At 38.8% G+C, this 15,290-nt stretch overlaps 1 protein-coding gene across 1 annotated transcript in view; it reads right to left on the reverse strand.

The window, feature by feature from the left end:
* The window catches only part of LOC102861267 (protein spire homolog 1-like), a 508,352-nt gene that overhangs the window by 206,383 nt on the left and 286,679 nt on the right, over positions 1–15,290 (reverse strand). The window contains 1 exon segment of the mRNA XM_006897017.1: positions 1,171–1,335. Coding sequence (XP_006897079.1) covers positions 1,171–1,335 — 165 coding nt within the window.

The following is a 15,290-nucleotide window of genomic DNA, read 5'->3' on the forward strand; positions in this document are numbered from 1 at the left end:
AGAGCAGGGTTTAGGGCTGTTGTGCATAGGGTCGCTATGAGTCGGAAACGACTCGACGGCACATAACAACAACAACAACATATTTGATTTATTAATTTATTAATATTTATAACCTTTTCTTTTCCCTGCCCTGCTAATGATCCAAAATTATTTTTATATGGAAATGAACCTTTTCTTATATTTCTTTAACAGTGGTCTTATAACTTAAGGAGTCTCTGGTGGCTTTGTGGTAAAACACTGCACTGCAATCCCAAAAGTACATGGTTAGAATCCACCAGCTGCTGTAGGGGTAAAAGGATGGGCAATCTCCTCCTGAGGGATTAGCTGCTATGGATCAGTTCCACCTTGAAGGCACACAATAACAAAAAAAAATTTAACAGTCCTTTTCAAAGGAATTATTTTGCTTAGATGCATTATTTTCCTCTAGATGCATCCTGTCAGGCATTGTTTTAGGCTGTACTTTTTTGATGGTGTTGCTGATTTATTTCTTCTATCTGTGTTGAGTCATTCTGTTTATGACTTTTTTTCCTTCATTGTTGTTGTTTTAGTGCTTTCTAAGTTTTTACGATTTTCTTCTTTTTTATTTTGATGGTTTACTAATCTTCTTGAAGGTTATCCTGTAAGTTACTATTTTATTCTCAAGTCTAAAACAGTTTATCTTGAAATTTCTCTCCATTTGGAAGTGCTGTGAGTATGCTTCTTATTCTCTTTTTACTTTGTATTTGTCATCATTTATGACTTGATACCTCTTCTATTTTTTGCCCTGATGTTTCTCATACTTTGTGTATTTCTGTGTTTGGGTCAGTTTCTGAATAATGTTCTTATATGTGCTAATTTTAGATTTTTGTCTGCAGTAGATGCCTATCAGTCCAACAACTTCCTTAAGGATTTATTTAGGGTTGCTCTCGTTTTCCCAAATTCCCTTCTTTTCTGCTATGGTTGCACAACTTAAGAAATGCACTGTCATTGAATAGTACATATAGAAACTGTTAAGTTTATGCATATTCTGCTGTACACATTACCAAAAACACCCCCACAGAAATTCATCCTAATTAGTCAGTGAAAGGTATGTTCAGGTAGATAAACCAGGTGAAGGTGATTTTAAAACAAATTACAACAAACAGAGTAACTAGTGACAGCAACAAAAAGATTTTCCTTGTACCTACTTACCATCACCTTTCGTAAAGTGTATCTTCGGGATCGAATGTCATCCATTAGCATTTCATAAGGGGTGAGCTGATATTCAATGGGAAGAGGATTATATTGTCGTTCCTGAACCTTCTTAAGTTTTACTCCATTCCGCAAATCCCTCATGACCTGTACCCAGAATCGAGCCTGAAAGAATCAAGGATAGAGAGATATCAATGAATAATTGGCTGATTTCCTCTAAATAACCATCAACTCAATTCACTGCTGCTGAGTTAGAACCAGCTCAGCATTGACCCTCAGTAGATTTTCTGAGGCTGTACGGCACAGGAGATTGCTTATCTATCTCACTTGAAGCATTTTGTCAGAGAGGTGTGGCCTTGAGGATAGTAGCATAACACACTACAGACTACAACACCAGAACTCCTTAAATAAGCATCCTGTTTATCATTGAGTCAGAAATGACATATAGCTGACGCTCCAGCAAGTTTTCATAGGCAGTAAATATGGGAGAAGGAGACCACCCACCTTTCTCCCGCAGAGCAGCTGATACATTCAGAGTGCATAATCTTGCATTGGCAGTACAGTTCCTTACCACTAAGACACAAAAGCTGCCTAGAGAACTGGACATACAAATAAATGATGAGCTCAGATTATTAAAAAACAAAACAAAACAAAACAAAAACCAAGAACAACTTAGATTTTAGGATACCAAAACAAAAATGGAAAGGAAATTGAGAATCCATAGGGCTTCATTTTCTATTCTAGCTCTTCCACTAGGGAACTCAGGTGGTCTATCGAGTAAGGCATTCTACTGCTAGCCTAAAGGCAGGTCATTTGAATCCACCATCCACTCTGTGAGAGAAAAATGGACAATCTCCTCCAGAGGGATTTATGCCTCTGAAAATCTTCTAGAGGATCAGTTATGAGTTGCTTCTGACTTAAAGGAGATGAATTTGCAGTTTTGTTTTTTTCTCCTTCCACTGGGGAAGATTTTGTAATGGCACTTGTTTTTCACACTTTCTGCTATGTGACTTTGCTCACTAAATATTTCTGACAGCTGTACGTTGAGTTTGGCTAAATTATTTGCTTTGGCACTACAAGAGCCGTGTGTATGCACAACTGAAGTTTCTGAAGCAATTCACAACTGAGCTTGCTCCCTTAGCTCCTGTTACCACTATAAGAACAGGCCTGGGCCAGTTGGCTATTCCCAGGACAAAAGATGTGGAGAGCAAAGTAATCAGCAGACTGATGAATGAAATAAATGCACATTGTTGCATACTACTGTAGATTTGTAGAACAACATTTCAGGGGCCATAGTTAATGGATACAACCATGTACTAGCTACCTACTCCACATCCAGTAATTTGGTACTTTATAATTTGTTAAGATAACAGAATGAATATAGACTATTATGAACAAATTCAATCCTTGAGTTGCTATACTTAATGATGCTTTGGGCAGAATATTAAATGATCCAGGAAGCAACAAAAGAAGATGGAAAGAGTATACAGAGTCACTGTACCAAAAGGAATTGGTGGACACAAAAGGATTTCATGAAACAGCCTGTGGTGATGAAGGAAGACGTGCAAGCTGCTGAAAGATTAGCAAAAAACAAGGCCCCAGGAATTGATGGCATACAAACTGACATATTTCAACAACAGACACTGCTCTGAATGTGCTCACCAAGCTGTGTCAAGAAATCTGGAGGATAACCATCTGGATAACTGACTGGAAGAGATATATATTTGTTCCCTTTCCAAAGAAAGGTGACCTGACAGAGTGCAGAAATTATTGAACAATATCATTAATATCACATGCAAGCAAGATTCTGATGAAAGTTTTCAAAAAATGACTGGACCAGCACATCAATAGAGAACTGCCAGATGTGCAGGCTGGGTTTAGGGGAGACCGTGATAATAGGGATATTATAGCTATTGTTGGACGGATCTTGGCTGAAAGTAGAGAGTACAAGAAGAATGTTTATCTTTGTTTCATTGACTGTGCAAAGGCATTTGACTGTGTGGATCATAACAAATCGTGGCTAACTCTGAGAAGAATGGGAATACCAGAACACTTGATCATGCTTATGCAAAATTTATACATGGACCAGGAGGCAGTGGTCAAACAGAGCAAGGAAATACTGCATGGTTAAAAACTGGGAAGGGTGTATGCGAGTGATAAGCCCTTATCTCAGTCTTTTTAATCTATATGCAGACAGATCATCTGGGAGGGGAGGCTCTGTGAGGAGAAATATGGCATCAGGACTGGCAGAAGACTCATTAACAGTCTGCATTATGCAGATGATACAACCAACCCTGCTTGTTGAAACTGAGGAGGACCTGAAATGTTTGCTGCAGAAGACCAAGGACTGCAGCCTTCAATATAGATTGAAGCTCAATTGCAATATGGATTGAAGCTCAATAGCAAGAAAACAAAGATTCTCACCACTGGGCCAATTGGGAGCATCATGATAGAGGGTAAAGAGAGGAGATTAACAGCTTTAGTTTCCTTGGCTCCAAAATCAACACTCTTAGTACCAACAGCCAGGAAATTAAAAGATGAATTGCATTGGGAAAGTCTGCTGTCAGAGACCTCTCCAAAGTAGAGCAATGATGTCAGTCGGGAGACTAAGCTGCACCTGATGCAGGCCATGGTCTTTGCAATTACTTGCTATGCATCAGAAATCTGGACAATGACTAGGGAGGATAGAAGGAGAATTGATGCCTTTGAGCTATGGTGCTGGAGAAGAGTATTGAATACTGCTAGGAGAACAAACAGGTTTGTCCTAAAGCAGGTGAGACCAAACTGCTCCTTGGAGGGAAGGATTATGAAGCTTCGTCTGACAAACATATTGCAAGGAGAGAGAGGGACATCATGCTTGGAAGGGTGGTGGGACAGCGCAGGAAAGGAAGACCCTCAATGAGATGGATTGATTCAATGACTAGGGTAACCGAGGTAGTGTATCAGAGACATAAGGTTGACACAGTAGAGAGCTGGATTTAAGACTGTTTTACATAGGGTTGCTATGAGTTGCAGGCAATTCAACGGCACATAACAACAGCATCATCATTATGTTTTCAGAAAAACATTGAAATATGTCAATGTTGTACTTCTCTTTGACCAAATAATTTTATTTCATGTTTCTTATTTTTAAATAGCCTACAAACCAACCCACCCAGTTTCTTTGGTCAAATAACAGACAAAACTATAAAGTGAACAAAAGAATCAGTGAGGGATGCACTCCTCAGGGCATCTAACCATTTCAGACGAATGACAAGGCTTCTACATTTTGTTGGATCACTTTTCTTCAGAATGGGAACTAACATGGATCTCTTTCTGTCAGATGCTCAGGTAGCTATCTTCCCATTAATTCTCTTGAATGAAGAGTGAGTGAGTGAGTGAGTGAGTGAGCTGCAGTGAAGGGAGTGAGTGTGTCCATCATGGCATCTATTCACTGAAATATCCCAATTAGCATTCCATCAATTTCTGAAGCCTCATTACTTTTCCCTAATGCCTTAAACACAGCTGGGATTTCTTCATTCAGTATCAGAGATACTTTATCATACTCAATTTTCTGTAGTAGTCAAACATAAACCAATTATTTTTGGCAACACAACTGCCAATTTCAGCCATCTCCCTTTGCCACCCCTTTAACATATTTTTTTAAAAATATGCTGCATTGAAAAACAAGGAACTCATGCAATATTATTCAAAATGGGTGACCCTGGAGGACATTATGCTGAGTGAAATATCTCAGTCACAAAAGGACAAATACTGCATAGTGCCACTGTTGTAGAATGAGGCTGACATCATGGTCGGGGTAAGACAGAGAAAAACTGGATAAATTATGTATATTGCATTGAAGGTGATGAGGAAGAGAACAGTTTAAAAGTAATATATTTTAGGGCATTATGATTATAAGAGTTCAGAATGAGGGTTGCAGAGTGGAGTATATTCGGGGTGGAGGTGGGGGTGGTGGGGTGCAGGGGTATTGTATACCAATGAAGGAGTTTTTTCTTTTGCTTTTCAAGGAGAAGAGCAAACTGGGGGTTGGGAGTGGGGTGGGCGGGGAGAAAAGTGCAACAATGAATGAATGGAAATTCAAAATCTCTGTAAATGTTCATTGAAATTAATAAAAAATGATAAAAAATTAATATATGATTTGATAAAACTTTACAAATAAAAAGATGTTCATTCGACAATTTACAGGCTTTGTTCTAGAACATTAATTACGAGTCTCATTACTCTTTCTTTACCTCTCTGTGCCTTTTCACTTTTTAGAGATATTGTGTGTGCTGATGATCCCTTATTATCTATTTCCTTTTGTTCACCCACCTTAAAATGTGTCATTTATCTAATTACTAATTTTTTTCTCCCCTCTCATTCCTTTTCCACAACACATTAGGAGAGAACTGCCAGAAGTCCAGGCTGGGTTTAGAAGGGGTTGTGGTACTACAGCTACTGTAGCTAATGTTAGATGGATCTTAGCTGAAAGCAGGGAATACCAGAGGAAGGTATATCTGTGTTTCTTTGACTATGCAAAGGCATTTGACTGTGTGGATCATAACAAACTGTGGCTGACTCTGAGAAGAATGAGAATCCAGAACACTTGATCGTGCTAACGAAAAACCTATACTTGGACCAAGAGGCAGTCATCAGAAAAGAGCAAGGAAACACTGCATGGTTCAAAATTGGGATGGGCGTACGCCAGGGATGTGTCCTATCTCCATACCTTTTCAACCTGTATGCAGAGCAGATTATCCGATAGCCTGGCCTCTATGAGGAGAAGTGTGGCGTTAGGATTGGTGGAAGACCTATCAACAATCTGCGTTATGCACATGACACAACCCTGCTTGCTGAAACTGAGGAGGATCTGAAGCACTTGCTGCAGAGGGTCAAGGACTAGCCTCCAATATGGATTGAGGCTCAATGTCAAGAAGACAAAGATTCTCACCACTGGGCCAATTGGCAGCATCAGGATGGATGGTGAAGAGATTGAGATTGTTCACAGCTTCAGTTTGCTTGGCTCCACAGTCAACACTTCTCAGCACCAGCAGCCAGGAAATTAGAAGACGTATTACCATGGAAAGTCTGCTGTTAGGGACCTCTCTAAAGTACTAAAGAGCAATGGTGTCTCTTGGCCATGGTCTTTGCTATCACTTGTTATGCCTCAGAGAGTTGAACAATGACTAAGGAGGATAGAAGGAGAATTGATGCCTTTGCGCTGTGGTGCTGGAGAAGAGTATTGAAGGTACTGCTAGGTAAACAAACAGATTCATCCTGGAAAGGGTCAAACCAGGCTGCTTCTTGGAGGCAAGGATTCTAAGGCTCTGTCTAACATACGTTGGACATGTTGCAAGAAGAGACAGGTCCTTGGAGAGAGACATCATGCTTGGCAGGGTGGAGGGACAGCACAGAAGGGGAAGGCCCCCTATGAGGTGGACTGATTCAGTGACTGAGGTAATTGGGATGGGTGTATCGGAGACAGTGAGATTGGCACAGGACAGAGCGGAGTTTAGGGTATTGTACATAGGGTCGCTCTGAGTCGCAGGAGACCCAACGGCACATAACAACAACAACCATGAATCTTTCTTTGGCTTTTTAGAATATTGTTGTTGTTGTTGTTATGTGCTGTCAAGTCACCTGCAACCTATAATGACCCTACGTACAGCAGATCAGAAGCCTGCCCTATCCTGAGCCAGTCTTACTTATTCTGACACACCGACCCCCATTGCTCTAGTTACTGTATCAATCCATCTCATGTGAGGTTGTCCTCTCCTTTTGTTGTTGTTGTTAGGTGCTGTCAAGTCGAGTATGATTCATAATGATGCACAAAGGATCTTAAACCCTGTTCTACCCTGTGCCATACTCACACTACCTGACACTCAAGAGCCTACTGCAACAGTCGCCATGTCAGTCCACCTAGTCGAGTGTCTTCCTTTCCTTCACTGACCCTCCACCCTTTCCAGCATAATGTCCTCCAAAGAATAGCACCTCCTAGCAACATAAGCCAAAGCCTCATCATTCTTGCCTCCAAAGAGCACTCCAGCTGCACCCTCTCCATGGAATGTTCAGTGCTCTACTCCAACAATAAAACTCAAAGGCATCAATTCTTCTTTCATCATTATGCACTGTACAGTTTTTAGATGCATAGCAAGTAATCAGAGTTGTTGTTAGGTGTCATCAAGTTGAAAACAACTCTTAATAACCGTATGAACAAAGGATCTGAACCCTATCCTAGCCTGTGCCATCCTCATCAGCTCTGACATACAACAGTCCCTGTGTCAAACCATTTTGTTAAGGTTCTTCTCTTTCACTGACTTTCCAGGCATGATGTCCCTTCATAACAACATGCAATGAAGTATGTGAGATAAAGCTTCACCATCCTCAATTCCAAGGAGCACTCTGGTTGCACTTTCTCCAAGACATACCTGTTTGTCTAGTGCTCTTCTGCAACATCATAATTCAAAGACACCAATTTTTGTTCTGTCACTCTTACTCACTGTCCAGCTCTCAGATGCAAAGCAAGTGACTTGAAAAGGCCACAGGCTGAATCAGGGACATGTTAGCCTTTAAATTGACATCATTTCTCCTTAGTACTTTGGAGAGGTCCTTGACAGCAGACTTTCTCCATGTAATACATCTTCTGATTTCTTTTTTTAAATTTTATTTCATTAATTTTAATAAACATTTACAGAGATTTTGTATTTTCATTCATTCATTGTTGCACTTTTTACATCTTCTGATTTCTTGACTGCTGGTACTAACCTATTTGAATTTGAAAAAGTTCTCTGCAGTATTGATAAAATTATTTTCAGTGTTGTTTAGTATTTAATTGTGTGAATGTATCAGTCTTTATCGATTCATTCACTGATGGATACATGGGTTGTTTCTGGTTCTTTGTTAACATAAATAATGCTGCAAGGAATAGGGAAGTACATATACCTTTTGGGGTTGTTGTTACTGTACTTCTTAGGTACTGTCAAGACGAGCACAACTCATAGCAACCCTATGAACAAAAGATCTGAACCCTATCCTATCTTGTGTCATCTTCACACTTCCTGAAACACCAGAGCCCATTGTGTCAGTCACCAGGTCAATCCACCTCGTCAAAGGTCATCCCTTCACCCTTCCTAGCATCATTTCCCTCTTCAAGGAACAGCTCCTCTCTAGCAACATGCCCAACATGATAAATGAAGCCTTATCATTCATGCCTCCAAAGACACTCCAGTTGCATCCTTTACATTTGTTTCTTCTTCTGGCGGCTCATGGGATGTTTGGCGCTATTCTCTAACACCAAAGCTCAATGGCATAAATTTTTTTTTCCTTATTCACCGTCCAGTTTTAAAATGCATAGCATGCGACCAGAAATACCATGACACCTTGATCCTTAAAGTGACATCATTACAGCTCAATAATTAGGAGAGGTCCCTAACAGCAGATTTTTTTTCCCCCCAGGGCAATTCTCCTCCTAATTTCCTGACTAGTGATAGGGTGTTAATTTTGGATCCAAGTAAGATAAAGTTGTTTACATTTCATTGGCCTGACAACTATCCTCCAAATTTCCTGGAATAGATGGGTGAGCACATCCCATCTGCATCTGTTAACAGAGGCTGCATCTGTTAACTGAAACAAGTCAATTGGTATCCATCCCATCAATTCATGGGACCTTATTTTTTTGTCAATGCCTTCAATGCAGCCTCAACTTCCTCCTTCATTACCACTGGCTCCTGTTCATATGGTAACTTCATGAAATTTTTCAGTGTCAATCAGCTCTTTTAAGTACAATGATTCTGTGTATTTCCGCCATCTTCTTTTGATGCTTTCTGGGTCTTTCAATATATTGCCCATAGCATCTTTCAATATTGTGACTCAAGGATTGAAAAATCTGCTGAGATAGTAGCTCTTCTTTTCTTTAGGATATATAATAGTAGTGGGATTGTTATATCAAATGGTATTTATTTTTCCAATTTTCTAAAGAAGTGCAAACCAACAATGTATGAGAGCAACAATTGCAAAATGACTGCACCAACATTTGTTGTTTATAAGCTTAATGATGTTTTCTATTGTTCTTGGGGTAAGATGTTTTGATTTGGATCTCCTGATTGCTAATAGTCTTGAGCACTCATATGTTTGTTGTCCATCTGAATGTCTTCTTCAATGAAGCATTGTGTCCACTGCCCATTTTGTAATTGGGTTGTTTGTACTTTTCTTGTTGAGGTAGTAGAGTTTCCTATGAATTTTAGAGATTTGTCTGTTGTTAGATATCTCACTGCCACATACTTCCCTCTACCCCCAATTTGTAAGGTCACTTTTTACTCTTTTGGATAAGTCATAGGATGTATATAAAGATTTTTGGTTTTTATATGTGTGTGTTTTAAAACAAACTCTGGACAATTTTATTTTTCACTAGACTGTTCTGGCATGCTTCTAATGATATCAGAATCATTTGGATCAATGATAGCCAATATACATACTCTAGTATTTTCCACATTCTGTGCCCAGTTCAATATTATTGCCATGGTAGTGATGGACATCAGTTTGGCCAACATGGCATAGTACTTGATTTCAGATTTTCTCAAGGCTGGGCAATCATTGGCTAGATGACAAACTTGGCTTTTCCTTGCTCGATCATCTTTGGAGTCTGCTTGTACGTCAGCACTTATTTCTCATTTTCATAACAAATTGGAGCCTACAGTTGATCACTTTGAGTGTTTCTCAGCTACCATCTTCTTGCCTTAGGTGCAGGCTCGGCCTCCACCAACAGCTGCAGGCAAAAGTACATATAAAGATTTCATTTTGGGCATCTCAGCACAAACATTGCCCTATGTCTCTACACATCGCCTGCATCTCTGCATCTTGCCTGCATCTCTGCATGTTCACATACCCAGTCAATTAAGTAGGTACCTTACTTAAACATTTCTTAGTGCATCCTGGACTAGTCATTTGCCTAGGGCACTAGATCATGGTACTATTGCCTAGTGGGGCCCCACCCCGTCTGACTGCAGTCACTGAGCCCTGTCCCCTGAACACACCTGAAGGACCTTATCTGGCTGCAGGAACACTCCCTCTTGCTGTCTGGAAGACTGTTGGGCCTTTTCTCTGGAAGTTCCAGCAATGCTGCCTGGAAGTCCTACCCCTGCTACCTAGAAGTCCCGTCCCACCACCCAGAGGGCCCACACAGCCACCCAGAAGTTCTGCCACACCACCAGGACATCCTGGACCCACCATCTGGAGGCCTTGACACAACAGCCTGGACATCTCAACCCCAACACCTGGAGGATGACCCACTGCTACCCCTCTGAATGCACCAGAGACAGGTATACCAGTGAACACATTTCATTCCTTCTCCCCTCCCAAAGCATGAGCTGCCTTTAGCTTGGAGCACCTTGGACTGGGCTAATTGAAGCAGTTGTCTGACAGAGGAGGCTGCTAATTCACAGGCATTTCTCTACCAAACTGAAGAAAATATTCCCTTGAGTCAAAAGGTCAGAGGAAAACACAGGATAGTTTCCCCACTCTCCTCTGGAGCACTGACATAAAACCAAGAGCCTGCTATTACCTCGGGCATGAAAAACTCTACCACAGCAATGTCACATAACAAGCAAGTTACTAGACACCCTACACAAGTCCAAAGCAAGATGTAACCCCCAAAAAGTGATACAATATCAATGGATTTCCTGAAGCCAGAAAGTCAGATGGAGCTTTGTGACAAGAATTTAAAAGAACAATGATTGACTATTTTCTATGGTTTAAAGACAAGCTTGAAGAATTACAGGATACTGCAAGCAAAAATCAGGAGGAGCTTAAAAACAAAAACAACAACAAAAAAACAAACCACCCCAACCAATCTAAAACAATGCAGACAAAACAAATGAGGCATTAGAGGCTCTGAAAAACACAAGAAACAACAACTAAAAATATGAAGACCAATGTTTCAAATGCTGTCAATATGCTGGAGGAACATATGAACAGAGTTAAAGAGATGGAGCACAGAACCAGTGAAATAGAAGGTAGAATTGTTACCATTGATCTGCTAGAATAAAGAGCAGAATCAAAAATGAAGGAAAAATAAGAAAGCCTAAGAAAAATGTGAGACACTATTAAGAGGAATTACGTGCCCATAATTGGAATTCTACAACAGGAAGAAGCAAGAAAAGGCCCTGAAAAAGTTGGGAAGAATTACTAGAAGAAAAAATTCCAGGCATAATGAAGAATGAGAGAATATATATTCAAGAAGCTGAGTGAACAGCATATAGAATAGACCCCAAAAGAAAAACACCAAGCCATATCATAGTCAAATTTGCCAGAACCAAAGATAAGGAGAGAATTCTGAAAGCACCAAGGAAGAAACACAGATTAACCTATAAGGGAGAGCATATAAGATTGAGAGCCAATTTCTCACCAGAAACCATGTGAGTAAGAAGACAGTGAAAGACATACAACACTCAAAAGAATACAACTGTCAATCAAGAATACTATACCCAGGAAAACTGTCCATCAAATATGAAGGACAGATCAAGATATTCTCAGAAAAACAGAACCTAAACGAGATTGTAAAAACAAGGCCAGCATTGCAGGAAACACTATGAGATGTCCTCCTTACAGAAGTGCCACAGAAAGCAAGATGGGCAAAAGTAACTAGCAACATAGTACAATGATAGAAACAAAACCTTACCTCTCAATAATCACACTGAATATGAGTGGTTTAAATGCACCACTGAAGAGAAAAAGAGTAGCAGATCGGATAAAAAAAAACAAAATTCATCAATATGCTGTCTACAAGAGACACAATAAAAAGTGAAGATAGACTAAAAAGAAAATGGTGTGTGTGTGTGTGTGTGTGTGTGTGTGTGTGTGTGTGTAAAAATATACCAAGCAAATGGCAACCAGAAAAAAAAAAACCAGAAACAGTTCTATTAATCTCTGATAAAATAAATTTCAATGCAAAAAACTATCACAAAAGACAACGAAGGTCACTACATAATGCTTACAGGGCCAACAGAACAAGAGGACATAACAATAATAAATATCTATGCACCAAATGATGGAGTTGCAAAGTATATAAAACAAACATTAACAAAATTGAAAAAGGAAATAGACAACACTATTATAATAGTTGGAGACTTCAATACACCACTCTCAAGAAAAGATAGAACTCCCCAAAATAAATTCAACAAAGATGCTGAATAATTAAACCACACAATAAACCAACTTGATTCCACAGATATATATAGGCTAATGAACCCCCCAAAAGGCATCGTATATCTTCTTCTACAATGTGCATAGAATGTTCTTGAGAAAAGATTACATTTTAGGTAACAAGGTAAGCATCAATAAATTAAAAAACACATAAAATGCAAAGCATATTCTCAGACCATAATGCTATAAAATTAGAATAACAAGTGGATAAAGGACAAAACCCCTATACATTCGGAAGCTGAGTAATATGTTGCTTGAACATAAGTGGGTACAAGGAGAAATAAAAAATTGTATTTAAACAATTGTTAAAACAAATGACAATGAAAAGACCACTTACAAAAACCTCTGTGAAACAACAAAAACAGTAATCAGAGGTCAATTTATAGCAATAAGTAAACACATCAAAAGGTAGGGGGAAATGAAACTGACTCTAACCCAACATCTCCAACAAACTGAAAAAGAACAGCAAGAAAACCTGACACCCTCTAAAAAATTAAAATTTAAATAATTAGGGTAAAAAATGAAAAATAAAACCATCAACAAAATCAGGAGTTGATTCTTTGTAAAGGTCAATAAAATTGACAAACCACCAGCAAATCTAACAAAGGAAAATAAAGAAAAGACATAAATAATCTGAATAAGATGACATGGGCAATGTCAAGACAAAACCAATGAAAATAAAAAAGCTAGCAATGGAATATTATGAAAAACTATACTAAAACAAATATGAAAACCTAGAGGAAATGGACAAATACTTAGAAATGCACAAACTACCTAAGCTGACACAGACCGAAAGTGAATACCTGAACAGACCCATTACAAAAGAAGAAATTGAAAAGGTAATAAAACAACTTCCAGCCCCCAAAACCCTGAACAAGTGGTTTTACAAGTGAGTTTTATCAAATATTCAGAGAAGAACTGTCACCAATTTAGCATAAAGTATTTTAGCAATAGAAAAAGATGGAATTCTCCCAGACTCATTCTATAAAGCAAGCATATCCTTGATACCAAAGCTAGGTAAAGATTCCATGAAAATAGAAAACTATAGGTCAATATCTCCCATGAACATAGATGCAAAAATCCTGAATAAAATACTGGCCAATAAAATCCAATGATATATTAAAAAAAAAATCACCATGATCAAGTGGGATTCATAACAGGTATGCAAGGATGGTTCAACATAAGAAAAACAATCAGTGTCACTCATCATATTAAAAAAGCAAAGAACAAGAACCATGTGATCCTATCTAATGATACAGAAAAGGCCTTTGACAAAATCCAACCCTTTCCTGATTAAACCCTCAACAAAATAAGAATAGAGGGGAATTTCCTTCCTTAACATAGTAAAAAGTATATAGGCAAACCCAGGAGCCAACATCGTTCTCAATGAAGAGAGATTAAAGCCATCCCACTTGAGAACAGGAGCTAGGCAAAGATGCCCACTATCACCTCTCTTATTCAATATTGTATTAGAAGTCTTAGCAATAGCAGTAAGACAAGAGAAGGAAATAAGAGTTATCCAAATAGGCAAAGAGGATGTAAAATTATCTTTATATGCAGATGATATGATAGTATACTTAGAAAAAACTAAAGACTCAGTAAGAAAACTACTGGACATAGTTGACCAATTCAGCAAAGTGGTAGGATACAAGATCCACACCCAAAAATAAACTATATTTCTCTACAGTAACAAAGAGAATACAGTACTGGAGCTAAGAAAAACAATTCCCATCACAATAGCTAATCAGAAGATTAAATACTTGGGAATAAACCTAACTAGAAAAACAAAGGACCTATTCAAAGAAAATTGCAAAACATTATTACAAGAAAAAAGAGACCTGGAGAAACGAAAGAATATACTTTGCTTTTGGACAGGAAGACTCAATATTGTAAAAATGACAATTCTACCAAAGGTAATATACACATTCAATGCAGTCCTAATGAAAACACCAATTCTATTCTTGAATGATATGGAAAAGACAATTTCCAATTTCATTTGGAATGGAAAAATGCTCTGCACAACGAAAGCACTCCTTAAAAAGAGAAGCAAGGTAGGAGGCATCTCACTCCCTGATTTCAAATCCTACTACACTGCCATGGTGGTCAAGACAGCATATACAGATATCAATGGAATAGAATTGAGAGCTCAGAAATCAACCCATCTACCTGTGATCAACTCATTTTTGACAAGGTGATGAAATCAGTTAAGTAGGGAAATGACAGCCTTTTCAACAAATGGTGTTGGCAAAATTGGAAAACTATCTGCAGAAAACTCAAGCAAGAGCCACACCTCACTCCATACACAAAAGCAAACACAAAGTGGATCAAAGATCTAGGAATAAAACCAAAGAAAAGAGAAAAGCTTGGAAGAACTCTAGAAGCTTTAATCCACAACATGAACAGTCTTCCAAGCACCCTGAAAGCTTACAACCAGGAGAGGATAAAATAGATGAATGGGGCCTTCTAAGAATCAAATTCCTATGCACATCAAAAAACTTCTTCAACAGGGAAAAAAAGGAAAGACACAGACTGGGAAAGAATATTTGGTAATGACATGTCTGATAAGGTACTTACATCTAGAATTCATAGAATATTTGAGCGACACAACAAGATGAGCAACCCAATTGCAAAGTGGGCATAGGACATAAACATTCATTCAGATGGCAAACAAGCACATGAAGAAATGTTAAAAATCCCTAGCCTTAAGAGAGATGCAAATCAAAACAACTATGAGATATCATCTCACCCTAGTAAGAATAGCAAAATACAACTGTGGAGGGCCATGAACGGGCCCGCATGGCCTCCATTACAAGATGGCGCTGATTTCCTGCTTCTCTTTGTTTGCCTTAAACACAAACAAGACCTTATTTGGGCACTGTGTTCTCATTGGTCGATGGCTTGATCTCATGTGGGGTTTAGGATCCAATAGAGGCATGACA

Source organism: Elephantulus edwardii, unplaced genomic scaffold (assembly GCF_000299155.1).
Source record: "Elephantulus edwardii isolate Elephantulus edwardi_28Jun2011 unplaced genomic scaffold, EleEdw1.0 scaffold00196, whole genome shotgun sequence".
NCBI lineage: Eukaryota > Metazoa > Chordata > Mammalia > Macroscelidea > Macroscelididae > Elephantulus > Elephantulus edwardii.